The sequence below is a fragment of the Dromiciops gliroides genome, chromosome 1, assembly GCF_019393635.1.
Source record: "Dromiciops gliroides isolate mDroGli1 chromosome 1, mDroGli1.pri, whole genome shotgun sequence".
Taxonomy (NCBI): Eukaryota; Metazoa; Chordata; class Mammalia; order Microbiotheria; family Microbiotheriidae; genus Dromiciops; species Dromiciops gliroides.
The window spans coordinates 634,952,126-634,979,679 of record NC_057861.1 but is presented as its reverse complement, the minus strand read 5'-3'; the positions used below and the strand labels follow the sequence as shown (position 1 = coordinate 634,979,679).

The 27,554-nt window shown below is 43.7% G+C and overlaps 1 protein-coding gene across 2 annotated transcripts in view; it reads left to right on the top strand.

Moving 5' to 3' along the window:
- Window positions 1–27,554, top strand: part of IL21R (interleukin 21 receptor) — a 56,655-nt gene that overhangs the window by 22,600 nt on the left and 6,501 nt on the right. Inside the window, exons 5-8 of one of the 2 annotated variants that reach the window (XM_043981458.1) lie at window positions 4,888–5,039; window positions 6,833–7,010; window positions 7,696–7,789; window positions 10,683–10,767. In XM_043981458.1, coding sequence (XP_043837393.1) covers window positions 4,888–5,039; window positions 6,833–7,010; window positions 7,696–7,789; window positions 10,683–10,767 — 509 coding nt within the window. Of the gene's footprint in view, window positions 1–4,887; window positions 5,040–6,832; window positions 7,011–7,692; window positions 7,790–10,682; window positions 10,768–27,554 lie in introns of both variants that reach the window. The other variant, XM_043981467.1, reaches the window with a different exon arrangement.

Here is a 27,554-nt window from a genome sequence, read left to right as displayed (position 1 = left end):
TTGCCACTCTGGGTCTAAGTTTCCTGTAAAAAGAAGGGGTTGACTTAGATGATCTCTAAGGATCCTTTTAGCTCTAATCTCTACATTCTAGGTTGTAAGGTCCCTTCTGATCTTTTATTCTTTATGTTTTAAGACTCCTTTCTTCACTCTTCTATGATTTAAAAGATAAAGACAGAGAAAAGGCACTAGATTTGAAGACCTGGATTTGAAAATTCTAGCTGTGCTCATTTGTTCATTCATTCATTCTCTAAACAGTAAAGTGCCTACTGGGTGCAGAGTGCTGAGCTAGGCATTGAGGCAGATAAAAAGTCTAAACTTTGTGTGTGTGTGTAAATATAATATGTATATATGACATTATAAATATATATTTATAATATATACATACATAGAAACTTTGTATGTATGTATATATCCATACATATGTACATACATACATATAGTCGCTGTCCTCATGAAGTAGGAATATAAGATTGCAGAGACAACTATCCTACATTATTATGAGAAAAGCACTTTAGAGAATTGTAACAAAGTACTTTGTGAAGATTTTGAGTAGGAAGGTTATTACTGACAAGGGAGTATTTAAGCATACCTCAGAAGAGGAAGCATTTCAGTTGGGCTTTAGGGAATCAGGAGGAATTCATCAAGTAAGCAGGAGAAAGGACAACATTCCAGATTTAGAGAACAAGATACATGAAGGCATGGCAATGGAAAAACATATGGCATATAGAAGTAGCACATTGGATAGAGTGCTGGGCCTGGAATCAGGAAGACCTGAGTTCAAATTCAGTCTCATATAGCTGGGTGATCTTGGGTGACTCACTTAACCTCTGTTTGTCTCAGTTTCTTCAACTGTAAAATGGGAATCAAACCAGCCCTTATCTCAGAGTGTTGTTGTGAGGATCAAATGAAATAATATTTATAAAAAGTGCTTACTCAGTACAGTGCCTGGCACATAGTAGGCACTATGTATATGTGTATACCCTTTTCCCTTCCCTTCCCCATATTCAGAGGGCTGCAAGCTACCCAGAAAGTCTGTGATCGATATGTAACACATGAAGGCGAGTAAAATGAGATCAACCTTGAAAGGTAGCATGGAACCAGGTTACTCTGGGCCTTGAATGCCTGGACACAGAGGGAGCCACTGAAGATTTTTGAGCAGAAGAGGGACAAAACCAATTTTGTGTGCCAGATGGATTAGTCTGGCAGCAATATGGGCCTCCCATGGGAGGCAGCCAGGGTGTTGTGCAAAGAACCCTGGATTTGAAGACCAAGGACCAGGTTCCAATGTACCCTAATTTGGGGAATTCCGAGTCTCCATTTTCTCTTCTGCCAAATTGAGGGTGCTTGGTCTAGATGATCTCTGAAGTCTCTTTCAGCTCTTATGACTCCTCCGACTCTATTTCCTTGTCTATAAACTTACTCTGGAAAACACTTCCATGTCTTCACATGTAAAGCACTATGAAGTGCTTTAAAAGACAGGAAAAGGTCCTTTCATCATTGGATCCTTTTCTCTGCTTGAGCCAGGCCCCACATGCCAGGACATTCCCCTACTGTCACATTTGGGGGTCGGGGACAGTGTCCAGAGAGTGGGAGGATGAGGACACCAACACTGCAGCTTCTCTGCAAGGTTAAAGACGCACTAGACAGGCAAAGAAAGGTACTAGTCACAGGGGAGTCTACTTTGCATTTTGGTTTTTTTACCTAGGCCTCTAATCTGCTCCCTGCGGTTTTGAAGTTTCTGAATCTTGTTTCTTTTCTTTCTTCTTTTTTTTTCCTCTCTCCTCCTTCTTCCCCCGCTCCGTGACCCCACTCCTACTCCCTACCAAAATCACAGGTAAGGAAGGAGGTGGGGGCCGGGAGGCCAGAGCCGGAAATTACTGGTAGCATGCTAAAAGCCTCCAGCTCCTCCTGTTCTTAGGTTCACAAAAATAAAGCAGGTTTGTGTTGTCATAATGATCAGTGACCTCCAATTTATGAACATCTGGGTGTTCTTTTCCAATATTCCAATAGATCTGTGATTTTCAGGTATAGGGATGAGTATGAGTCAAGGAATGGGCATGGGAACACATAGAGAGCATTGCAGGGAGTAGGTCATGAGTTATTAAGTTTGGTGGAGGCATACCATACATATCAAGTGATGTGAGACAAGGTTGAAAGGTTGAAAGGATCCTAAGCCATCCATACCTTCAAATCCTGTAAGATCATTGTCCAGGTCCTCCCTTGGGTAAGTCACTTTCGTTCTTTGGACCTTCATTTCTTCATTTGTAAATGAAAGTATTAGGTTAGAATATCTCTAAGTTCCTATTCCAATTCTAACATTTTATGTTCGAATACAACAGTTCTCAAACTTTTGGGGCCTTTTACACCTTTAAAAATTATTGGAGAGGGCAGCTAGGTGGTGCAGTGGATAAAGCACCAGCCCTGGATTCAGGAGGACCTGAGTTCAAATCCAGCCTCAGACACTTGACACTTAACTTGCTGTGTGACTGTGGGCAAGTCACTTAACCCTCATTTCCCTGCCCCCCCAAATTTATTGGAGACCCCAAAGAGTTATTGTTTTATATGGGTTTTATCTATTGATATTTACTATATTAGAAATTAAAACAGATACATTTTGTATTTATTCATTCATTTAAAAATAACAAAAACCCCATTAAAGTTAACATAAATAACACATTTTAATGAAAATGACCATCTTTTCTAAAACAAAAGAAAATTATTGAGGATAGCATAATTTTACACATTTTCACAAATATTTTTAATGTCTAGCTTAATAGAAGACAACTGAACTTTCATATCTGCTTCTACATTCAATCTGTTGCTCTATGTTGATTTGGTTGAAGTATATAAGGGAAATCTGGCCTCACAAAGATATGTAGTTGGAAAAGGAAGAAATGTTTTAACAGGCAAATAACATCTTAGTATTTGACCTTGCATTGCCCCATGAAAGGGTCTTAGGGGCATGCAGATATCTGTAGATCACATTTTGAGAATAGCTATCCCAGAATTCTATTTTTCAAGGTTTCTTCTAGCTCTATCTGGGATGTTCTTAGATCCTTTACATCTCCAACATTCTACTTTAACCTCTAAAACATCTCCTTTCACACGTGAATTCCCTTTTGCCCCCATTTAGGTCATTTTGTGGATCAACACCCACTCGAAACCAGAGCTCATGAGCCCCTGTCAATGTGTTTTCTTTTACCAGCCAGACAGAAGATACATTGGTGCAAACAAAAGATATTTTTTTCAAACAGCATAGTCAATAAAATGATAAGAGACTGCCTGAATGTGCAGTAACCACAGGTTACTGTACTCCATTGAGGGAGGACACACACACACACACTTATAAGGAAAACCCTTGATGAGATGGTATGGTGGGTAGACTTAGAGGAAATACACTGATAAAAGCATGGATAAAGAAGCACTTACAAGGAATCCATTCAGCCAAAACACACTGGAAGGCATACAAATAGGGAATGCTTGTAGGGAAAGTGCAATTCTGATGTTTGACACTATGGGACTTATTATGTACTCTGGTAATGGTTTCACTTAGCTCTCTGTGGGGTATTACTGTGATAATTTTGTGGTTGCTCCTGATCATGCCATCTCTACTGGCATTGTTCTGCTGCTTGCTGTTGGGTATCTACACTAGATCACTAAGTTCCTCTGTGCTACCAATTTCTGAGCTTCATCTGAAAAGGGCGTCTGATAGCCGTCTCTGCTCCCATCTGCTAAGGTGCAGTGATGAGCAAGCCTTTACCTGAAAAAGACAGCCTAACATCTTTCTAGTCATAGCCAGGATTATAAGCTACCATGTCTAGCTAAAGGACCAAAAAAAAAAAAAAAAGACTCCCAGGCTGAGATTGTTTTTCTTTGAACTCTTTGTGTCTGAGAATGAATTTCAGTCTATCATCCTAGAGAATTTATCTGACAGAGTTAGACATTACTTGTAATTCCTATTTATCTCCTTAGGAAGATCCTGTTTTCCCAAAACCCATTTCAGGGGCTATGCCCAACAGACAGTTGTGGAAACTGGGGTGCATAGCCCCCTTACTTACTATATTCCCAAATCCTTGCTGACTCAGCATGAAAATGAATTTGAGCCAAAATAAAAAGTAAGCAAAAGAGGCCAAAGTTGTTGACCTCTACCTGCAGAACTTCAAGGTTAGTCAGTCAATAAACATTTATTAAGTACATACTATGTGCCAGCCAGACATTCTGCTCAGTGCTGGAAGGGGCTTTAGAAATCATCTTGTCCAATACCCTCATTTTTCTGAAGAGAAAACTGAGACCAGAGAGGTTAAGGTGACGTACTGAAAATTTCTAATCCCACCAATGTTGTTGAGGCATGAGCAGGACATCCCATTCAGTTCACTCTTCTGTTTGGCATTTAAAGTCCTTCAGAATCCAGCTTCTACTCATCTTTCCAGGCTGATTACACATCCCAACACTCCATGGTCCAGTCAAACTGGTCTACTTGGTGTTCTTCATATGTGATGTTCTATCTTCTGCTTCCATGCATGTATGTTACGGCCGATATTCCTGAGATGTTCTCCCTCCTCACTTCTGCCAGTTGTTATCTCAAGATCCTTTCAAGGCTCAACTCAAGTGCTCCCTCCTATAAGAAGTCTTTACAGAACCCTCAAGTTGTATTCTCTCCCCCACAGCCCCCACCCCAAAGTTACTTTGCATTTATTTTGCATGCATTTTGTCTTCATTGGTTGTTTGTTCCCAGTAGCATGGAACCTCCTTAAATTCAGGGGCTGGATCTTTTTTGCATTTCTATTGCCAATCCCCATCTAGCATTATGCCCCACACCTGTTGAACTGAATTGAAGTCACTAAGTGTTTTCCATGTATCTATGAATATACCTTTCTTTCTTCCCAGTTAAGCCATATCCCCCTTACAATGTGACTGTGTCCTATTTTGGAGATTATAATGTTTCCTGGAAAACCCTCTATGAAGATGGTAATTACTACGCATTACAGAACAAACTAGAGTATGAGCTGCGCTACAAAAAACAACAGGACTCCTGGACGGTAAGAAGTCTTCCAGAGAGAATGGTGATTGTCTTGTCATAGAATGTCAAAGCTACAAGGAGCCTTAGGAACTAATACACTTCAACATGCATTCATTAAGTTAGTCTCTAGGGACAGAAAACCAAAAATGAAACAGTCCCTGCCCTCAAGGAGAGTTCATTCTACTGGGAGGTATCATGTGTATACAAATAGGTTGATAGAAGATAATTTGAAGGGTGAGAAGGCACCAACAATGGGAAGGATCAAGAATGGCTTTGAATGGGAGGTAGCATCTGAGGTGAGCCTTGAGGACTCTGAGAGGCATACATACACGAGGAGGGAATTCACTGCAGCCTGGGCAAAGGCATCAAGGTGTGAGATGAAATGTCAAATCTGGGGATCAGTTATTGAGTCAGTTTGGCCAGAACGTAGGGGGAGTGTGTCAAGGGAAGTAGGTCTGGAAAGACAGATGGAAACCCTACTGGGGAGGACTTTAAATGCCAGGCTAAGGAGACTATTGATTCTAGAGGCAATAGAGAGCCATAGAAGATTTTTGGCCAATAAGAATTAATTAAGTGCCTTAAGAAGGTAGAAGGGAGGGAAACTATGTGGCAGAGTGGATAAAGCACTGGCCCTGGATTCAGGAGGACCTGAGTTCAAACCTGGCCTCAGACACTTGGCACTCAGTAGCTGTGTGACCCTGGGCAGGTCACTTAACCCTCATTGCCCTGCAAAATAAATAAACAAATGAATGAAGAAAGAAAAGAAAGGTGGAAAGAAAGAAGGTAGAAGGGATTGTTTTGTAAGGAGTGGAAACTTCCAGAACACTTGGTGTATGCTGGAAGATTATTAGCTTGTTCAGACATTTGGTTACACCCTCTGAAGGTAATTAACTGGTGAATGTTCTTATTGGTGAGTTCCATCTCATGGATATGGAAGATAGCTACAGTGTATGTGAAAGTGATTTACCTGAAATGTCATGGAAGTAGCAGAGCCAAGACTACAACTCCAGCCCAAAACAGTAAAGGAAATATGAAGGTCAGGGACTTAAACTGTGACTTCACTGACATAGGGAATTTCCTAGTGAGGAAATTCCTATTCTACACATGTAGGTTGGAACCTTCTCTACAACTTCTAGTCTTCAAGAGCTGACTAGAGCAACTCTAAGAAGTTAAGTGACTCACCCAGTCACACAACCAGTTGTTATAAGAGGTGGGCAGGGGCAGCTAGGTGGCACAGTGGATAGAGCACCGGCCATAGAGTCAGGAGAACCTGAGTTCAAATCCAGACTCAGACATTTAATACTTACTAGCTGTGTGACCCTGGGCAAGTCACGTAACCCCAATTGCCTCACAAAAAAACCCCAAACTCCCCCAAAACAACAACAATAAGAGGTAGGCAGCTTGGTGGCGCAGTGGATAAAGCACTGGCCCTGAATTCAGGAGGACCTGAGTTCAAATTTGGCCTCAGATATTTGACACTTACTAGCTGTGTGACCCTGGGCAAGTCACTTAACCCACATTGCCCTGCCAAAAAAAAAAAAGAAAGAAAAAGAAAGAAGAGGTGGGAGGACTTGAACCCAGGTCTTCCTTGGTTTTGAGGTCAATGCTGTAGCTATTATATCTTATTACCTCTGAATGTGAGGGAGGAAGGGCATAAGCAGCTATGAGAACCTGCATGTTCCCTGTCCTTCAGAGATAAGCTAGGTGTATTTCAATATGGACAGTACCTTTGCCAGGGCAGGGGGCTGGATTGGATGAGCTCTTGGGATCTATTTCAGCCCTATAACTAACTCTACTTCCATGTTTTGGCAGACTCAGAAGACCAAGTTCATCTCAGCCGACTCAAAGTCAGTGTCACTCCTATCCTTGGAATTCCAGAAGGACTCAGTCTATGAAATACAAGTTCGAGCTCAGCCCCAGCCATCTTCACTCTACAGTGGGGTCTGGAGTGAGTGGAGTACTTCCTTCTCCTTCAGGACCCAGCCAGCGGGTGAGTATGAAGCCTTTGGATCCCCTCTTCCCTGGCCAGGAGCAACATCTTCTGGACCATCCTCTTGACAGGCTTCCTGGGCCAAATTTTCTGAGTTCAAAAACCCCCAAACTCTCTAAGTATACTTCTAACTGTTTGGACCTCAGTCCATCAGTTGATCAGGGAGCCAGATAGTCAGTCAGTCAGTCAGGTTATCTGTCAATCACTCCTGAAGGCTTTCAGGCAGCCAATAACTAACGCAACCAATAAGTCATTTAGTCAGTGTTAGCTATCCAGGCAGTCATATTAGTAGGACAACTAGCTAGTTCTTTAGTCAGCTTCACTCACTCACTCAGTCAACCAGGCAGCTCATGAATGAATGAGTAAGTAAGCTGACTGACAATTCAGACAAAAACATTTTTCTAGACCTGACTGTACTGAAATCAGGAATAGATACCATGGGCTAGTAGGGTGGAGGTCATGCCCACAAGACAAAATTCATAATAGTCTAACTGAGAAAAGTCCTGGGTAGTAAAAGACATCTGTTCCCATTCCTCCCTCCTTAGTGCCTTCATTTTCCATTCCCATTACTTTTCCCCATCATTCCTCTTGTCCAGCCATCTCCCCATTCCTCCCCACCATCCTCTTTCCCCAGTTCAAGAGAAGGCCCTGAATTTTGATCCATTTTATTTTATTCCCCAAGAAGAAGAAGAGAAAACAGAATGGTCCCCTTGGGTATTTCCCATCTCATTGCTCGTCACCATATTTGCTTCTCTGGCTACATGGAAACTGACACAAAGGTGAGAAATCTGGGGTCCCTTGGAGGAATGGGGGTGGGGATGGGGGAACCAGCTGGGGGAAGAGCTAGCATAGACCAACCAATTAGTCAATGATAAGCATTTATTAAACACCTTAAACATTCAAGGCACTGTGTTAGGCCCTGGGGACACAAATGTGAGCAGCTTTGAGAACCTGCATGTTCTCTATCCTCAGAGACCTTCAGAGATAAGCTAGGTGTATTTCATTATAGGCAGTACCTTTGCTAGGGTGGGGAGCTGGATTGGATGAGCTTTTGGGATCTATTTCAGCCCTATAACTCTACTTGATTGTTTTGGCACTTGCAAGAAGCTTACATTTGGATGGGGGAGACAACCAAGATATAGATAAGTACAGGGTGGGCCAAAAGTCACAATGTTTTAATGACTTTTTGAAAACTATCTTTTTCTTTATTTTTTGCCACTTATGGGATTTGATTTTTCACATGTAATGTAAACTAATTTCCTATATATACCACATATTATAGTATTATAGTAAATTAAAAACAAAAAATAAATGAATTATTAAATTGAAACCCCTTCATGATTTTTGGCCCACCTTGTATAGCCAGAATAAATACAAGTAATTAAAAATAAAGTAGTTTGGGAGGGAAGTCACTAGTAGTTAAAGGCTTCACAGGGAAGGTAGTGCTTGAACTGCTACTTGAAGGAACAGGGATTCTCTGAGGCCGAGTTGAGGAGGGAACAGATTTCCAGAATGTGGTAGAGTCAATGCAAAGGCCTGGAAATGAGAAATGGATTGTGTGAGCAGCACAGAGAAGGCCAATTGGGCTGGGTTGCAGAGCTCATGATAAGGAGCAATATCCAGTAAGGCTGGGGCAACATCATGAAGGGTTTTAAAACAGAAACGGGAAATTATATTTTATTCTGGAGGCAGGAGGGAGCCTTTGAATAGAGGAGTGGCATGGTCAGATCTATGCTTGAGGAAAATCACTTTGGATGGATTGAAGTGGGAAGAGACTTGTGAGGGGAGCCAATCAGAAGGCTGCTCTACTAGGTGAGAGATGACAGAGGCTTAGGTGGTAGCTGAATGAATAGAGGGAAGGGGTCAGATGTGAAAGGTATTGTGGAGGTAGAAAACACCAAGATTTGGCAACTGATTAGAAATGTAGGGGGGTGGGGTGGGGATGAAAAGTTGAGGATAACACCAAGGTTATGAAACTGGGAGGATGGAAGAATGGTGGGAAGAGTGGTTGGGAAAGGGGTGGGTTTGGAGCTAAAGATGAGCATGATGGATTTGAGATATCTCCAAGACATTCAGTTTGAAATAGAAACAGTGGAATGGATAGGAGACTATTAGAGCTGAAGGATTCTTAGAGGGGAACTTAATAAAAATAGTAGCAGAGTATCAGCTGTATCATGCTTTATAGTCCCCCCCCCCAAAAAAACCCCCAACCTTTTATTCATTCAAAGAGAATTTAATATGTAAGCACCTACCATGTGCCAGGCATTGTGCTAGGTGCTGAGAATACAAAAACTGGAAATAATCCTTTCCCTCAAGAAGCTTACATGGGAGGGGGAAGGAGGGGAGGTTTTAGTAGATGAGAGTGGGGGTGAGGGGGAAGTTACAGAAAAAGAAAGACAAAGAGATACAAAATGGAAATAAAGGAATTGGGGGAAGGGAATGACACCAGCAACTAGGGGGTTTGGGAGAGGCCTCCTGTAGGAGGCGGGTACTGGTGGTGAACTTTGTTGGGCGTTTTTTTTGTTTGTTTTGGTGTTGAACTTTGAAGGAACTTTGGGATTCTGAGGCAGAATTGGGGAGGGAGGGTAGGTATTTAGGGCTTTGCACAAAGTAGACACTTAAATATATGTTGGAATTGAATTTAAAAGGGCACAGGGTAGGAGAGGGAACAAGAATTTATATAGTGCTCACCAAGTGCCATGCACTGTGCTAAACACTTTTTACAAAGGTTATCGCATTTGATCCTAGCATCTGGTCAAGGCTCTCCCATGAACTAAATGTGTTACCTTGGGAAAAATTTCTTCCCTTCTCTGGGCCTCAGTTTCTCCCTTTGTAATATAACTGGGTTGGAAAAGGAAGACTCTCTAAGGTCCCTTCTTTAACATTCTATGGTTCCAGACAAGGTTCATTTCCATTGGAGAGATGAAGATACTCCAGAGCTGGCAAAGACCATTCACCCGTGTCCCTGTAAATGAACCAGGATAGGCCAGTAGAGGGATCATTAACTCCTGGGGATTTGATTTTTTTTTCAATTAAGAAAGATATAGGACGGGTATTAAGCAAATCACATGCTAAGTTCATGTGGGTACAATGTAAGTTACAACCAGGTGTAGCAGAGAAGAGCAATTTGCATGCTTTTTTTTTTTTTTTGAGGGACTTGCAATATACAGAGTACCTTGATCCTGGAGGGTAGGCTGGTCAGTTCCTCTGGGCTGGTGAGATTGGATGTGGTTGGGTTTCTGTGGGAGGGAGACTGGCTTGGTCAATGCTGATCCAACCTATTAGGGCCGAGCTGGAGGCAGCTGGGCTAAACCAATCCTCCGTGGGCGTGGGACTAGGCTAGCCAATCCCTCTGTGAGGGAGGGATCGAGCTGAGCCAAACTATTAGGTGGGCTGGCCAATCCTTATCCAGCCAGAGTTAGGTGTGGCTGGGTTAACCAATCCTCTGTGGAGGCGAGGAGACTCTAACCAATCCCAGTTTGTGTGTAGAGCTCAGCTGGACGTTTTCTTGGGGTGAGGATGGATCTGGGTAGTCCGACCTGTTCTTCTGTGGGAACAGGGCTGGGTAGAAGTGAGTTAACCAATCTGCCAGTAGCCATGGGCCCACCCCATCCTCCAACCCCCCTGACCCTGGTTTTGTTTTGTTTTGTCTGTTTCTCTCTGACGTTTCAGGCTGTGGAAGAAGATGTGGGTGCTGGTACCCAACCCCTCGCCCTTCTTTCAGCCCCTGTATTCAGCCTATGAGGGCAACTTTAAGGTACTGATGACTCAGAGATACACATAATGTTGTCAGAAAAGGAAACAGAAACACTTTCCAGGGGCCAGGAGCTGGTGGGAGGAATGGTTTTGTTCTTCACAATGAGCTCACTTGGAGGGGTAGGGGGTGTTGGCGAGAGCTCGGATGCTACTAATGGAAAATAACAGCCTGGAGGAAAAGACTCTTGAGGCCAGACCTTACCCCTTGGGTCTCTCCTCTTGCCTCCCTGGGCTTTCCCCAAGGCACACAATCACAGAGTTGTCAAAACTGGAAGGGACCTTAGAGGCTACCTGGTCCAACCTTCTTATTTTGTGGATGAGGCAACTGAAGACTGGAGGGGAAGAGATCAGAGGCGGTGCCGAAGTAGAACCCCGACCCGATCCCGACTCCCAAGCCGGGCCTCTTCCTGCTACATACTAGTTTCTATCCTTTTCTTTACATCTCCTGAGGAGCAGCCTGGGTCTTCCCACCCTTTGGGGCTAGAGTGGAGGGTTAGAGGGAGAGGATTTAGGGCTATGGCTGAGGCCAGAGGGTGGGAGCTGCTTTCTCCCTCGGGGCTACGGGACCGCCAGTGGTTGCCATCCCGCTCCTGCTCTCCCAGAAATCTCTATTCACAGGTTGGGCCTGATCTTCAGCCCAACCCATGAGAGTGAGTGAAGCTATGCCTTAGATAGAGGAGATCTTCCTATGAAGCCTAGGACTGGGAGAGGAAGGGAGTGGTGGAAACTTTCCCTCCCTACCCTCGGGATCTCCCTGATGCCCTAGGGCAAGGAGGAAGAAGCACAGGTGTCACAGCTAACATTTATGTAGCACTTTACATGAATTCTCTCATCTGATCCCCACAACGACCCCGTGAAGTAGGTGTTAGTATTATCCCACAGGAAAGACACCGAGACAGGAAGAGGTTAAGTGACTCACCCAGAGTCACACATTTAGTCAGTCAACAAGCATTTCTTAAATGCTGTATATATGTGCGATGTGTGTGTGTGTGTGTGTGTGTGTGTGTGTGTGTGCGCTAGGTATACATATAAAGGCAAAAACACAGCTCCTTCCCTCAAGGAGCTTACAGTCTAATGAGAGAGACAATATGAAAATAACTGTGCCTGCTCAATGTATACAGAGTAAATGATAGGTTGTTGTTCCTTGTCCTTCTATCTCGAAGAGGTCCATGACATTGGAAGGTGATGTCATGACTTGCAGTGAATGAGATTTAAGTGAGGGAAGGCTGTGTAAGGTCACCAACCTCACTCTCTCCTCCAGAGCCATCTGGGTCCAATGGCAAGATATATATCAGGATGACTGGAGATATCCCTGGATGTTTTATTTTAAGGCAACTGGGGTTGTGACTTGCCCAGGGTCACATAGCTAGTGAGTGTCTGAGGTGAGATTTGGACTCAAGTCCTCACATCTTCAGGGCCAGTGCTCTATCTGTTGTACCACCTATCTGCCCCCAAATGATAGGTAATCTTAGCTGAGAGGTACTAGCAGTGGGGGTTCGGGTGGGGGGAAGCTGGGAAAGGCCTATGCAGGAGGTAAGATTTGAGCTGAGTCTCAAAGGAAGTTGGAGAACCCAGGAGGCAGAGGTGAAGGGGCAATGTATTCCAGGAAAAAAGATGAGTCAAAGTGAAAAGGCAGATGGAGGCTCTACGTGAGGGACAGTAAGGTGGCCGGTGTTGCCAGATCAAGCTGGACACAGAGGCTGGGTCGTCAAGGGCTTTACATGCAAATAGAGGATGGTATATTGGTAGCTGAAGTAACAGGGAGCCATAGAAATTTATTGAAGGGGGCTGGGAAATGACATGATCAGATGTATGCTCTAGGGAAATGACTTGGCAGCTGAGTGGAAGAGGGTTTAGATTCGGGGGGAGAGATTTGAGAAAGTATCTAAAGTTTTCTTATTTTGAGCTCCACTAAGCAACCAGCTGCCCTTAGCATCTGGCCAGATGTGGGCAGGCCAGGCCTCACATAGGGGACATCTGCTAGTGTGGATTTCAGGCAAGACCACCCTTTCCAAAAAAATCTCTTTCCAAACCCTCTGCCCCAAGCCTGAACTTTCCACCAATTCCCACCTTCATGCCTTAGACTTGAGGCACTGGAGGCCCCAAATGACATTTACCTGTTTCCTGAGAAGGAAGTAAACATCTGGGCTTGTTCAGCAATACCCCTCTTAGCATGAATTAGTTTCCTAGATGGGCTGGCAGACAGTAAGACCCTGGGAAGATGAAAGAGAAGTCAGCTAAGTCTTTGTGTGACTGGGCTGTGAGGAAAAGGTCCAGGAGACCGACCTCCTGGGGAGTGGGGGTGGGGTGGGCCAGGGCTCCCGACATTGAGGTGACCAGTGGTAGCAGTGGTAGAGGGTGTGGCCAAGAGGACTAGAGACAAACTTCACCCACTCTATCCCGCTTCTCTTGGCTCTGCCGGTCCCATTGGCCGAGAGGGTCCTCATGCCCCCTCCTTGCTGCTTTCTACTTCCAAAGGCAAAGTCTGGGTTACCTGTAGGAGAGGAAAGGGAAAGGGGCAAAGGAAGTCAGCTGCGAGGCATTCACCCACCACCTACCAGGCAGGCATAAGCACTTACCTGAGATTCCGATAGAAACACGGTCATGTATAAGAGGCCCAGCTGAGCAGAAGATGAATCAGAGGCTGAGGGCCGGGTCTTAGTTTCCAGAATGATTTCTTGATATGTAGGTCAAACCTTAATTGAGGTCAAGGCAGCACTTTCTGCAGAGTAAATGCCAAATCTGTGTCATCCGGCCTAATAATGCTCTAGGGTCAGATGCTCCCTGAAGAAGTCTGGGGCCCAGTTTGAGGAGGAGGCATTTCTAAATCTGTTGCTGGTCTGGGAGCTGGGCAAGGTGGAGGGCAAGGGGGTGGGGTGGCATAGGCTACGGTGAGAAGCTCTGAGGTTGAAACCTGAGGAAGGAACAGTTGGAGGACCAGGCCCATGGGGACCTTCGCCAAATCAAGAGCCCTCTCTAGACTTCAGCTCTGTTATCTATCGAATGGTCATGCCTGGCTGTTTCCTTCCCTCCCAGGGAACATAGGGAAATATGATCAGAGACCCATGTCTTAACCCTAGGAAGGGAAGATGAGAATGACAGAATGTTTAGGTTCCTGGCATAGGGCCATGGGAGAAATTTTGAGGGGAAAGCCTGGCCTTACCTGAAAACCACCCTAGTAGGTATCTTCTCCGTGAAGTCTGTCCTGCCCACATCTGGCCAGATACAAGCGGCAGCTGATGGGTTAGTAGATGAGAATGTTGAATTTAATCAAGGGTCCTTCACCCAGATTCCATGGATCCCCAGGGACTCTGTGGGTAAGCTGGATTTTAAGGGGAAGGGGTCTGTGACTTGCATGAGAGGGAAAAAATAGCTTTATTTCAAAAGAATTTGTTTCCTTTGTGATCTTATGTATTTTATCTTGTGCATTTAAAATATTTTGAGAAGGGGTCCATAGGCTTTCCCAGTTTTCCAGAAGGGTTCAGGACACCAAAAAAAGGTTAAACGCTACTGGACTAGATAATCTCTATGGTCTTTCTGAGCTCTTAAAAAAAAGCCTGAGTTAATTATCAGTCAATTGGCAAACATTTATAAAATGCCTCCTATGTGCCATTAGGAGAGAAAATAAAGCCCTCTTTCTTAGTGGGGAGATAAGGAGGGTAAAGAATCTGATCAGAAGAGTGTGTGTGTGTGTGTGCTGTAAACTAAGAGGAACTCAGCCACAGAAGGGCTGGGAAGCTATGATAGCTGAGCTATTAAGATTGGAGGAAAGTTGGGAGAAGGAAGCTGGTGGGCGGGGGTGGGGTGGTGGTAGTGGGGGTGGTATTCTGGCCAGCTGGGGGATGGGGTCTTCCTCCACAGCCATAGGCTCATAGTTCTAGATCTCGGAAGAATCTCAGAGCTAATTTGTTCCAACCCTCTTTTTTTAAAAGTGAAGGGAGGGGGCGGCTAGGTGGCGCAGTTGATAAAGCACCGGCCCTGGATTCAGGAGGACCTGAGTTCAGATTCAGCCTCAGACACTTGACACTTACTAGCTGTGTGACCCTGGGTAAGTCACTTAAACCTCATTGCCCTGCAAACAGAACAAAACAAAACAAAACAAAAACAAAAACATAAGTGATCTGCTCATGGTCTCACATGTAGTAGACATCAGATGTGAGATTTGAACCAAATTTCCCTAGCTTAATGCCCAGTGCTATTTCCACTAGACCAAGAGTGCCCAACTTTGTTCCTACTTGAGACAAATCCAAGCTCATCTTCATTTTCTCTTCTCTGGGTGATAATATCCAGGAACTTGGGTTTGGGTGGGATGATTGCTAAAGAAGATTGCTAAAGACATTTCCATGAAGTAGAGGAACAACACAGATGGTGTGATAAGCACTCTCGAGGCATCCACATTAAAAGAGAATCAAGGCTGCCTCACAGTGGGTCTACTCCATTCAGCCTTCCAACCTTCACTTCTGGGTGCCTGGCCCTGGGCTAGGAGCTGTGGGGGAGACAGAGGAATAAAACACAGTATTTGTCCAGCTTAGGACACAAAATGGTAGACGGATAATTGCAAAAAAGGCAAATGCTGATAAGTGACACCTTACAAAATTCTGATACCTAGAGCATCGAAGGATTTGGAGTTGGAATTGACCCTTAGAATTCAGCTGGTCCAATTTTTAACAAACAGGGAAACTGAGTCCCGGGGAGGTTAAATGACTTGTCCAAAGACCTATATGTTATAAGTAGAAATGCCGGTATTTAAACTATAGTTCTCCAACTTCAAAAAGAGTAGAGAAGAGAGCATCGCTTCTAGTTGAGAGGAATCAGGGAGCTTGATGGAAGAGGTGGGCTTTTTGAACTGAGCCTTGAAGGCTAGACAGGATTTCAACAGGAAGAGCCTGAAATTTCCAAAGAATTTGAAACAGATGTAGCATTACAGGAATAAGCACTTAACTGCACAGGGTGACTACTTTGAAGGCTCCAACACTCATTTAGATGGAAGAGTTGTGGTGTATTTGTTAAACAATCAAAGGACTTATAGGCATGCCCAGAAAAAAAAAAAAGACTTGAAAACTCTTACAAAGCCACAAGTGAGAATAACATCTCCAGTATTATAGAACACCTGTTTATAGTGCATTTTCCTTGCAATGGAGTGAGACAGGTTAGTGCAAATATATACATTTTCCTTTTTTTTTTAAACTTGTGATTTTATCAGTGTATGTGGCTACTTCTTGGTAAGGACTTCCTCTGTTAATGCAGATTAGTGCCTTTTTCTGCAATTATCAGTATAAGGCTACTGCCTGAGGCACTAAGAAAAGTTAAGTGATTTGCCTAGGGTCACACAGCCAGTTATTTGTTGAGGGTGAAACTTGAACCCAGGTCTTCCTGAGTGGGAGGCTAGCTCTCTATGCTAGGTCATATTGTTTCTCAGTGGAAGTGTAGTTATCTTAAATTTACAGATAAGGAAACAGGCTTTGAGAGGATAAAAAAAAAATTTAGGTTAAGTGAGGTCCAGTGACTTGCTCAGGGGCCCAAAAGCTCCTAAATGGTCAGACATAGGGTTTGAGCCCAGGACCTGGACTTACTGCTACAGCAACAGCTTCCTTTCAGGACAAGTGTTAATTCGATCTGTCCAGAGCGGGGAGAGTTTTAGAGAGCAGCTGACTGAGGCTGGTGCAAGGGGCTGAGCTTGCAGCACAGTGCCAGTGCTGATGGGGCAGCACCTCTGCTGCTTATTGACCCTGTGGGTTTGGCTGGGTCATTCAGCCTCAGTGAGGCCTGGTTTCTTCCTCAGTGGGAAGGGGGCACAGGGCTAGGTGACCGACCTTTGCCTCTGGGCTCCCAAACTGTCAGATAGCCCTTTGTCTACCTAAGTTGAAAATTGCTCCAGTACTTGAGGATAGGGGAGACTCCTTGAAGTATCGTTAGGGTGGGCACCTGGAGTTGACTCCTTGAAAGACTCCGGAACCTCTGGTGAAAATGACTGCACATTTTGTAAAGGTTCAGAGACAGACAGACAGAGACAGACACAGAGAGACAGCAGACAGATGCCAAGACAGATAGATAAATACAGAGAGACAGACAGAAGGAGATTGGGGGGAGGGGTAGAGAGAGAGAGAGAGAGAGAGAGAGAGAGAGAGAGAGAGAGAGAGAGAGAGAGAGAGAGAGCGCCAGCCCAGAGACAACAAAGAGAGAGACAGCAGACAGACAGAGACAGAAGGATAGAGAAAGAGACAGAGAGACAGCAGAGACAGAGCCAGAGCCAGACAGAGAGCAGAGGCAGAGAGAGATTGAGTTCTAGGAAGGTGAGATGCTTGCAAAATAAGGTGGCTCAACCTAGCTCTGTGCCAGCAGCCTCCCCACCCCCCCATCTCCCAGGCAGTAAGTTATCTCTGCAGCTCCATCTCTCCTCAGGTGTCTGTGGGCGAAGCTGGCTCTTGAGCACAGAGGATGTGGTGACTGTGAGTGTTTCTAGAACCTCAGAGCTGGGAAGGACCTCAGAAGTAATTCCGTCTGCCCCCTCCCCAGACCCCTCCCTCCTCCTTCATGCACAGAAACACTTTCTGTCAGAGGAGCTAACTGATACATCTTCCAGACAGGAGCCAGGGGTCCAAATCCTTATTCTGACCCCACTAGCTGTGCGACATTGCAAACCTTGAGTGCTCTCTGAAAGTGAGGCGTTCTAATGGTTTAGCATCCAGAACAGTGCTCCGCACAAAGTACACTAGCTGCTTAATGCACACTTCTCTTACAGAATCAGTCCCTTCAGCTCTCAGCTTCAGTATTCTCATCTCCAAAATGGGGATATTTGCCCTGGCTTCCTCACAGCCACTTTCTTTTCTTTTTTTTTTATTTCTTTATTTAAAATATATTTTTTGTTAAGAATTTTATTTTCCAAAATATATGTAAAAACAAATTTTGACATTAATTTTTTTTAAAACTTTGTGTTTCAACTTCTCTTCCTCCCTCCCTTCCCACCCCCACCCCCACCCCCAAGAACTCAAGCAATTCAATATGAGTTATCCATGAGTAGTCATGGAAAACATGCCCACATTAGCTAGGTTGTGAGAGAAAACAGTTAAAAAACAAAACTTCAGATTAAGGAATTGTCAAAGGAAAAAAAGTTTTAAATGTGTTTCAATCTCTTTTCAGATACCATCAGTTCTTTCTCTGTAGATGGGTTGCAATTTTCATAAGTCCTTTAGGGTTATATTGGATCACTGCTTCACAGGCACTTTCTAAACCTGAAAGCCCTATAGAAATGTGAGCCGTTCTTATAATAATCTCTTAAGGGCTTAGTGCTCTCATGACTGGTATTTAACTGGAGTCACACCTAAAACCCTTGAGATGAGGTTGGTATGCTCCACTTCACAGATGGGTAAACTGAATCTCAGAGAAGCGACTTAACCCAAGGCAACAGGGCTGGTAAACAGCAGGCCAGACAGGGCTTCTTTATACTCACAATTTTCGACTTCTTCTAGTACAGGCTCCTTTTCACAATCCCAGACTATCATCTTCTATAGCGTTCCTGACCATGCTCCTCCGGCCTCTGTCTGCACCCTTCCAGTGACGGGAAGCTCTTTACTTTGAGAAAAGCCATGGGCCGGTGGTGTAGTATGGAGCGCCTGGGTTGCACAGGCCTGGCACTGGAGCAGTGCCCGGGGAGGCAGGGGCAGGATGTTTAGGACAAATAGTTGGTGCCCCTTCTCTGCCCTCATTGCTCACTCCAGGAAGTGGTTGAGGAGGGTCAGACAGGTTCTTATCAAGTTATCCTATCAGTTACCTCGTGGTTTTCTATTCCTAGTCTGAGAAGTCACAGGCACAGTAGTAGGGTATGTATAGGAAAGGGGTCAAACCAGGTGGCTTCCAGGGGTGGCAGGGCCTCAGTTTTCTTACCTGTAAAATGGAAGGAATTAAACGATATAAAAGATTGACAAGATCCTTTCAAGAACCATAATTTCCCTCTTGGAAAAGGGAATGAAAGTCATTACCCACTCCCCTCCCCCACCCCTGCCGGCACCTGTCCACACAGGGTGTCTGAGGCTGGAGTACCAGAGAAGGGACAGCACCTGTCCTGAGCTAGCTCCCTTGCAGGCTTTAGAGACACTGGGGATGCTGACTGCACATTTTGCAAAGGTAGCCAGGTGCTCAGTGCATCACCCTTTATGGGAAAGCGGGCACAGCTGAAAAAGAACCTGACCCATGATCTGAGAGCTACGCTGGGGATCAAGGCCATCATCTGAAGTCGAAAAACAAAGGGAGGGAAATCATGCGTTATTTGGTACAAGCCCCTCTCCACTAATTAGGGAAAAGGCTTCAAGCACAGGCTGCTATGCTAAGGTTACCTTTTCACCTATAGAGGACAATGCATGAATTGTCCAACTTCAGGCAACTTTCTCAGTTGCTCCCAAAGCATCGTAGTTGACCACTCTCCTCTTTACCCTGCCTGACAAGTGGGAAGGGAGTGGGCATAGGAACTTACCTCCATCAAAATGGTGACCCCCAAGGTTAGGAGAGGGTACTAACAGGGCTCGGAAAATTGTAAACTTTGTATTGAGCTTCACATCATTCTACTTCCCCATCCTGTGTTCTTTCTCCCCATCTAGCCCTTTCTAAATTACTGAGTGACTGGACAATCAATCCTCATGTGGCATGATTTTCAATCCTCTCCTAAAATGTGGTGACTAGAACTGAATACTGTTTCAGACAGTCTGGCAAAAGCATCATCAACTTCCTCAATTCTAGACTCTCTGCCTCTTAATATAGTCTAAGATCACATCAGCCTTTTCGTCTGCTATAATGAGCTTTTTTTTTTTTTGTCAATTGGGGTTAAGTGACTTGCCCTGGTCACACAGCTAGTAAGTGTTAAGTGTCTGAGGCTGGATCTAAACTCAGGTCCTCCTGACTCCAGGGCCGGTGCTCTATCCACTGCGCCATCTAGCTGCCCCCATTGGGACCTGAGTTCAGATCCGGCCTCAGACACTTAACACTTACTAGCTGTGTGACCCTGGGCAAGTCACTTAACCCCAATTGCCTCACTTAAAAAAAACAAAAACAAAACAAATTCCCATCCCATACTTGTTCAATTGATTTTTTTGAACCCAAGGGTAGGATTCAATATTTTTATATTTTGAAAACAATGTTCATGCGATTAAATTCTGGCCTGTCAAAAATCACTTTGGATAATCTGTCTGTTGTCCAACATGTATTATTATCTCTCCCTTCCAACTCTGTGTCATTTATAAATTGAGCAAGCACACCAGTCCTGCCTTCATCCAATCATTGACAAAAATGTGGGTTCAGTCATTCAACCAGTTCTAAATGTGCCTAATTATACCTAATTATATCTAACTCACACTTCTCAGTGGCTTTGCTAAAATGCTTTGCAGAAATCTACACCTTTAATATGCTCTTGGTCTGCCAGATCTCTCTTCCAGAAAAGGATTGCAGGTTGGTCAGGTGTGGCATGTTCTTGATGAAGTCACTCTGGTTCTTGGCAAGCACAGCTTCCCTCTCAGAGCATCCCTTTGATAACACATTCTAGAATTTGTCCAGGACTCCAAATTAAGCTTACCAGGCTCTGGTTTTCACTTCACTCATACCTTCTTAGAAAACTGGTGCAGTGTTTGCCAGATCCAATCGTGAGTCACCTCTGCCTTTCTCCACCATCTTTCGGAGAGCATTGGCAGTAGCTCAGCTATCAAATCCATCCGTTTTTTTCAGTGCTTTGGAATGCAGTTTGTACAGATGTGTGGGATGAACTCATCAAGAGAAGCTAGGTGTCTTCTTTTCATGCTCTTCCCTGTCTTGTTCCTCTTTGGCTCTGGACTTGGAAATTATGCTCCCATGCTAGGTACCTTTATCTTCACTCCACTGTTTCAGATCCCTTTTATGTGTCGCCTTCCCCCATTAAAATGTAAACTCCTGGGGCAGCTAGGTGGCGCAGTGGTTAGAGCACTGGCCCTGAAGTCAGGAGTACCTGAGTTCAAATCCAGCCTCAGACACTTGACACGTACTAGCTGTGTGACCCTGGGAAAGTCACTTAACCCTCATTGCCCCACAAAAAGACAAACAAAAAAAGTAAACTCAAAGTCAGGGACTTTCTTTTTGCTTGTATTTGTAACTCTAGAGCTTAGCACAATGCTTGGCACATATAAACTCCTTTTTTTGGTGAGGCAATTGGGGTTAAGTGACTTGCCCAGGGTCACACAGCTAGTAAATGTCAAGTGCCTGGGGCTGGATTTGAACTCAGGTCCTCCTGAATCCAGGGCTGGTCTTTATCCACTGCACCACCTAGCTGCCCCACATATAAACTCTTTTTTAAAAAATAGTTTCTCTGTTTATCTCTTTTTTTTTTTTTTGGGTGAGGAAAAATCAAGCAAAATATGAGCTGGGTAGTTCTGCCTTCTCTTTGTCTTCCTTTATCATTGTCTCATCCAGTGCTCTAACCACTGTGCCACCTAGCTGCCCCTCACATATAAACTCTTTTTTTTTTTTTTTTAGTGAGGCAATTGGGGTTAAGTGACTTGCCCAGGGTCACACAGCTAGTAAGTGTTAAGTGTGTCTGAGGCCAGATTTGAACTCAGGTCCTCCTGAATCCAGGGCCAGTGCTTTATCCACTGCGCCACCTAGCTGCCCCTCACATATAAACTCTTAATAAATACTTTTTTCTTCCCTCCCCCTCCTCAGCCTTCCCTCCCTCCTTTCTCTCTTATTTTTCTCTTCCTCTTCTTCCTCCTTCCCTTTCTTCTCTTATCTGCTCACCTAGCTGGTTCTTCTGTTCTTCTACCTTGACAACTATTTTTGCTCTATCATTCTCAGTCCAAAGATCATTATTCTTGCAAGGAAAAATCAAGCAAAATATGAGCTGGGTAGTTCTGCCTTCTCTTTGTCTTCCTTTATCATTGTCTCATCCACCCCCAAGCAACAATTCAGTTCCTTTTTTGATCTTCCTCTTTCATCCAACATAAGTGAATAAAACAACCCCTTTGCTCATTACTGGCCTCAGCTCATTCTAAGCTTCAGCACTCCTGACCATATATCTCATGCCAATGCTTTGTGTCCATCTTCTGTTTCCTGTCCTTACTTCCATGTAAACCACATCTTTGGCACTGTAGCCCAGTGTAGTGGGAAGAGCCATTAGCCTTGTGTTAAGGTTAAAATTCTAGCTAGTCTGTCTAAAATATCTAATGAGTGTTTGCCAATAAATTATAAGCTTTAGCAAGAGTTAGGCTTTTAAGCATTTATTAAGGAGAATAAGAATTTGGTAAAGAGAGAGAGAAAGGCCTACATTCATCTATCTATTAAAGGGAGTGTGCATTTCTAGCTCCCTTCTCCGCCGGAGTCCTCAGGAAAGAGCCTCAATAAGAGCACCAGGCTCCCCCTTCTTCCTCCCACAAGCAAACATCACTTCCTGATGCCAAAGAAAAGACTCATGGTCTTGCCCTCAGAGACCTTCACTTCATGGCAGAGCTTTTCTACAGTAAGTCTCCAGCAGGTGGCATCATTCCAATTGTTACACTTGGAATCAAAAAGGACTTGAGTTTGATTTCTGCCTCTGATATTTACTTGTGTAATTACTGGATTTTTGTCACTCTTGTTGTTCAGTTGTTTCAGTTGAGTCCAACTCATCTGCAAAATGGGGGTAACAGTCTCTATAGCATTTACCTCACAGGACTGTTGTGAGGCTAAAATGGGGTAATGTACTATAAGTCAAGTGCTTTGCAACCTTCATAGTCCTCTGGAAATGTCACTTATTAGTTAGTCCATCCCCTCTATTTTAACAGATGAGGTAACTGGGGCCCAGGATAAGAAAGCAGGGTAGCAGCAGAAGCCAGGGCTCTTGATACTTTCAAATAGATGCTGCAGTCAGCAAGCGCTTCCTCTCCAGGGCCCCTGCAGCCACAGAGAGAAGGTGAGCCTCCGCTCCTACCACTACATAACTTGTTTCAGGCTGGAAGAACCCCTTCTTGTTGTTGGAGCATGGTAGTCAGAGGCTGCTGTCCTTGGCCCTGGTGTTTCCCCTCTGCTCCCAGGCCCAGTCTGCTACCCTTTGTCACTCCCTCTGTCTACACTGACTGTTAACTCGGGGGCCTTTCTAAATTGGCTTTGCTTTTCCATTCCACATTTCTGACTGAGCTGAGGAGAAAGGAAAGGAAGGGAATAAGCATTTATTAAGCACCTACTATGTGTCAGGCATTGTGCTAATGGCTTTACAAATCTTATCTCATTCAATCCCTGTGGCAGCCCTGGGAAGTAACGGAGAGATCCCAAGCACCCCAAATCAGGGCTTGCTTTCTTGTAAGGGGACTGCTGGATAGACTGTTCTGTTGCCAAGCCTCCCCGCCATCTTGCTCTGTCTCTTTCTGGGGGCTCTGGAGTGCTAGATAAGGGAGAGGGTGAAGGGTCTAGGGCAGGCTTGGTCCCTCGCTTTCCATCTTCCTAACAGACAGGTGCCAGGGAGGCATCTGCAGGCTAGGCGATTCTGGAGGAACAAAGTAAAATACTGAAAGTGCTCTAATGCTTAGTGCAGTGCCTGGCACATAGGAGGTGCTTAATAAATGTTTATTGAGTGACTGATTGATTACATATGAGAAGAGATCAGAGAGGAGAAGAAGCTCCCATAAGACTATACCCCTGCTCTAGACTTTGCTCAGCCTTTCCTACCAAGTAACCTATGCCAAGAATGGAAAGGCAGGAGGCTATTGGCCAACCCAGCAGACAAGGATGTGAAGTGGGGGGAAGAGTGTTCTTGTTTGATTTAAAACATAGACCTGAGACTAGCAGAGCCAGGAGGAACCTGATGTGCCAGATTGGGCCCAATATCCTCATTTTATAGAAGAAAAACGTCCCAAGGAGGGGACATGGATATGATGAGGACACATGTATGTCAGTGACACTGGCAGCCTGGGTCCTAGCCTTTGGTCCTAACCTGGGGACATGTTACAGGATAGATGAGATCCAAGCAACAAGCAGACAAGCAGGCTAGTTCTACCCAGGGCAGCAGAGTGGCTGTGAGTGATCCCTCCCCATCTTCCAGGTCCCATCCCTTTATACTCAAATGCAAAAAAAAAAAAAAAAGGCTACCACCTGGGCTATACAAATGCTCAGACCATGGGATCCCATTTCTAGAGCTGGGAGAGACATCAGAAGCCATGTGATCTTATTTAGCCCTGCTGGCTTCCATTTTACAGATAGGCTAGAGTTTCAGTCACTCAATAATAACAATAACTATTATTAATATCATCACAAGAAAGGCAATATGGTAATAATGAGACACACTACTTAACCTCTCAGGACCCCCCAGGCAACCTTCTAGCACCAAAAGTTACAAAAAAGCTGCAGCTCAGCATTGGTGAAGGGAATTCCAACACTGGGAGATCCTTAACCAATAAAATCACAGGTCTGAATTCTTTTCTCTCTTTACTAAAAAAAAAAGTTATCACTAAAATTGGGACTTGAACCCAGATATCCCCAAATCTACCGTATCTTCCATACTGTGAGGGAGTGATGCATAACCGAATCCCAATCCTTGGCTTTAGATTGGGCTTCAATCCTTCTCATTCTTTAGATTGTCTTAGGCTGAGAGACCTGGGGAGGTTCTGAGAGGCCACATAGCTACATGGTCTTCCTAGGCTGTGGCAAGGTGGCTGGGGGGGGGGGGAGGGGCGGGGAGAGAAAGGATGGGGAATGGTAGTGAGTTCCTTGTCACCTGAGCTCTTCAAGTAGTAGCTGGATGACTATTTGTTTGGAATGTTGTTGCAAGGGGATTCCTATTCTGATCTGGGTTGGGTTAGATAACCGGCGAGGCCCTTCAAATTCTTGTTTATGATCCCATGAACCATACACATGTATACAAACGTGTATATATACCTAGGTACCTACTTATATATCGGAGGTTTGACTATAACTAATGAGATTCATTTTACAAGCCACACCTCATTACTTTGTGAACACATACACACTGTTCAAAGATGTCTGATCACAGATCATAGAATAGTGGAGCAGAAACTTAATTCAATCGAACAAGCATTTATTAAGGACCTATTATGAGCTAAGCACTGTGCTAGGTCCTGGAAATAAAAAGACAAAGACCCAAACAGTCTTTTCCCTCAAGGAGCTTACATTCTACTAACGTCTTAGAGGACTGGTCCAATTCCCTTTTGGTATAAATAGGGAAATACAGATCCAGCCAATAGGAGTGATTTGGCTAAGACTGTAGAATGAACTTGGTAACCAGGCAGGGACCCAAAATGGTGCCTGTTGTTCCCAGGCAAACGCTCTCTCCCATGCAAGATGCTGCTGCCATACTCATTACTAAGCATACTCCTGCAAATGGGGTTGATCGGGAAAGCTCACTAACTGATTTGATGAGCTTGCAAGAAGTAACCTTTTTTTGGTCTGGGGCTAGTAAATCGTCTCCTGTTGGAGAGTTTACATATGCATAGCAATGCCTTGTGGAGATGACAAGGGATGGTTTTTTAATTGGGTTTCAGGGCCTGGATCTGGCCCGAAGGACCTTCTTTCTCCACCTTGCTCATCAGGAGCTGGCAAAAGAAGCAATAGGTATCTTTAGGTTCTTCTGCATCACCCCTGCCAACAGGGGTTAGGGGCCTTTTTTTAGGTCTCTCCTAGCCCCAAGAACCCACGAGTCTCATGAACAAGAACAACATTCATCAAATCACCAGACAGCCAATAAATAACATATGGAAATTTCCCAAACAACAGGAAGGCAACCAGGGGCCAAGTTAGTTTTGTATTTTTTAAGATTAAATTTTTGGTTATAATCTTAATAACTATCAACCAAGACCTTTCAACAAAGAAAGGAACTTTACCCATCATTCCTATACATTCTCAGGTCTCATAATAGCCAAATGATGTTAGTATCCCAGTTCAAGGTCTGGGGAGATTCAGAGAAGCCAGGTAAATGATAGCACATCCTCCTGGTCTGGGGAAGACCACTATTATCCACTATTATCCCAAAGGTGGGAGTGGTAGTGAGTACACATAAATAGACAAAATAAGAAATAGACTCTTCCATAAAACCCTTATCACTAAACGGCATGAAACCAAACAAATGACCAGAAGACAAACAAATAAGAAATATCTTCTCTATATCCCTTTCCAAGTCTGTCTGACTTTGTTTTCTTTTTCGACTGTATAGTTGAACTCGATCTACCTATATTTCTGATTCTGCCCATCTTTCTTTGCTTCACTTTATATAGCTCTTTCCATATTTCCTTTATAAATAAGCATCATTTTTATGGCACCAAATGAGAGGTAGTGGATAGAGGGTTTGCTTTGGAGTTAGGAAAACCTATGGTGAAGCCTCTGGGCAAATCACATAAGGCACCTCTCTATGTTGTTGATCTGTACCAGTGAAGGGAGTTTCCAAACCAGGAGTTCCCCACATTGATGAAATCAAAGATTCAAACAACAACAACAAATTATTCCATTTCATAAATAGGCTATATATGTATACTTTATAGAGTCATTCTTTAGTTGTTGGACATGTTGATTATTGTCAGTTTCTTACTTTTACTAATAAAGAGCAAACATATTTTTGTACTTGGGGGAGCCCCTCTTTTTTTCTTTTTGATAGTATTTTAGAGTAAAGTCTAAATGAAGGGATTACTGGATATCATGTGACTCTCATTGTTCACTGCCAGATTGTTTTCTAAAATCTTTACACTATTTTTAAGTACCACTATGAATATAGGTGTTTTTTTTAAACATTGCCAACATTAAATTGAATATTTTTTCTCATTTTATACTGTTTCAATGGGCAACATCTTGGAATTGTCTTGATTCACATTTCTTTATCATTAGGGTATGGCCAGTAGCTGTTTGTATTTTCTTTTTTAAACATAATTTGTTCATGGCCCTTGTTTGTTGTTTCACTAGAGTCCACAGATGTTTCATGGTATATGTTAGTTTTATAGATTCAGCATGTCAGGCTTTTTTCAGATGCACTTACTGAGAATATATTTTCTAAACATCTTTGCCTCATTTTAATTTTAGAGGTAGCATATAAAATTCTTTTATCTGTATATAATCAAATGTATCAATTTTGTTAGATTGGTTTCTGCCTTTATTTGATTGATAGGAACATTCATCTTCTCCATATCTGGAACAAGTATCATCTATAAAATGAAGGGTTGGACTCCCTACCTTCTAAGGTTCTTTCCATTTCTCAATCTATGCTCTATGCTCTTTTGATCTTATTAGTTTTTCTTCCGTTTTTTTCAGTTGAAGACCTTAGTCCAGTTTTACTTTGCTTTAAAATTGTGAAGTTTGGGTTTTTTCCTATTTTATAAGAAGGGAAATGAACATTTTCTCATTTTTATTATTTACATTATTAGCCCAAAGCTAACAAAAGCACCTAAATGAAGTAAATATCTTTAACTTGGACTTCCCCCTCATCCTCCCACCCCTTTTTTTGGGATTTTCCTCCCGCTTATCTGTTTTTTTAAACCCTCTTTGGAATGTTTACTGATTTAGTTTCTACAATGTACTCTCAAGGTACTACTTTTCATTAGCAACTAGTTTATCTTTTTTGTTTGTTTGTTTGTTTGTTTGTTTGTTTGTTTGTTTTTTGCGGGGCAATGGGGGTTAAGTGACTTGCCCAGGGTCACACAGCTAGTAAGTGTCAAGTGTCTGAGGCCAGATTTGAACTCAGGTACTCCTGAATCCAGGGTCAGTGCTTTATCCACTGTGCCACCTAGCTGCCCCCAGCAACTAGTTTATCTTGATTTAAAAAGTACAATTGTTTTAAATACTTAACTTTTTGAATGGGATGCT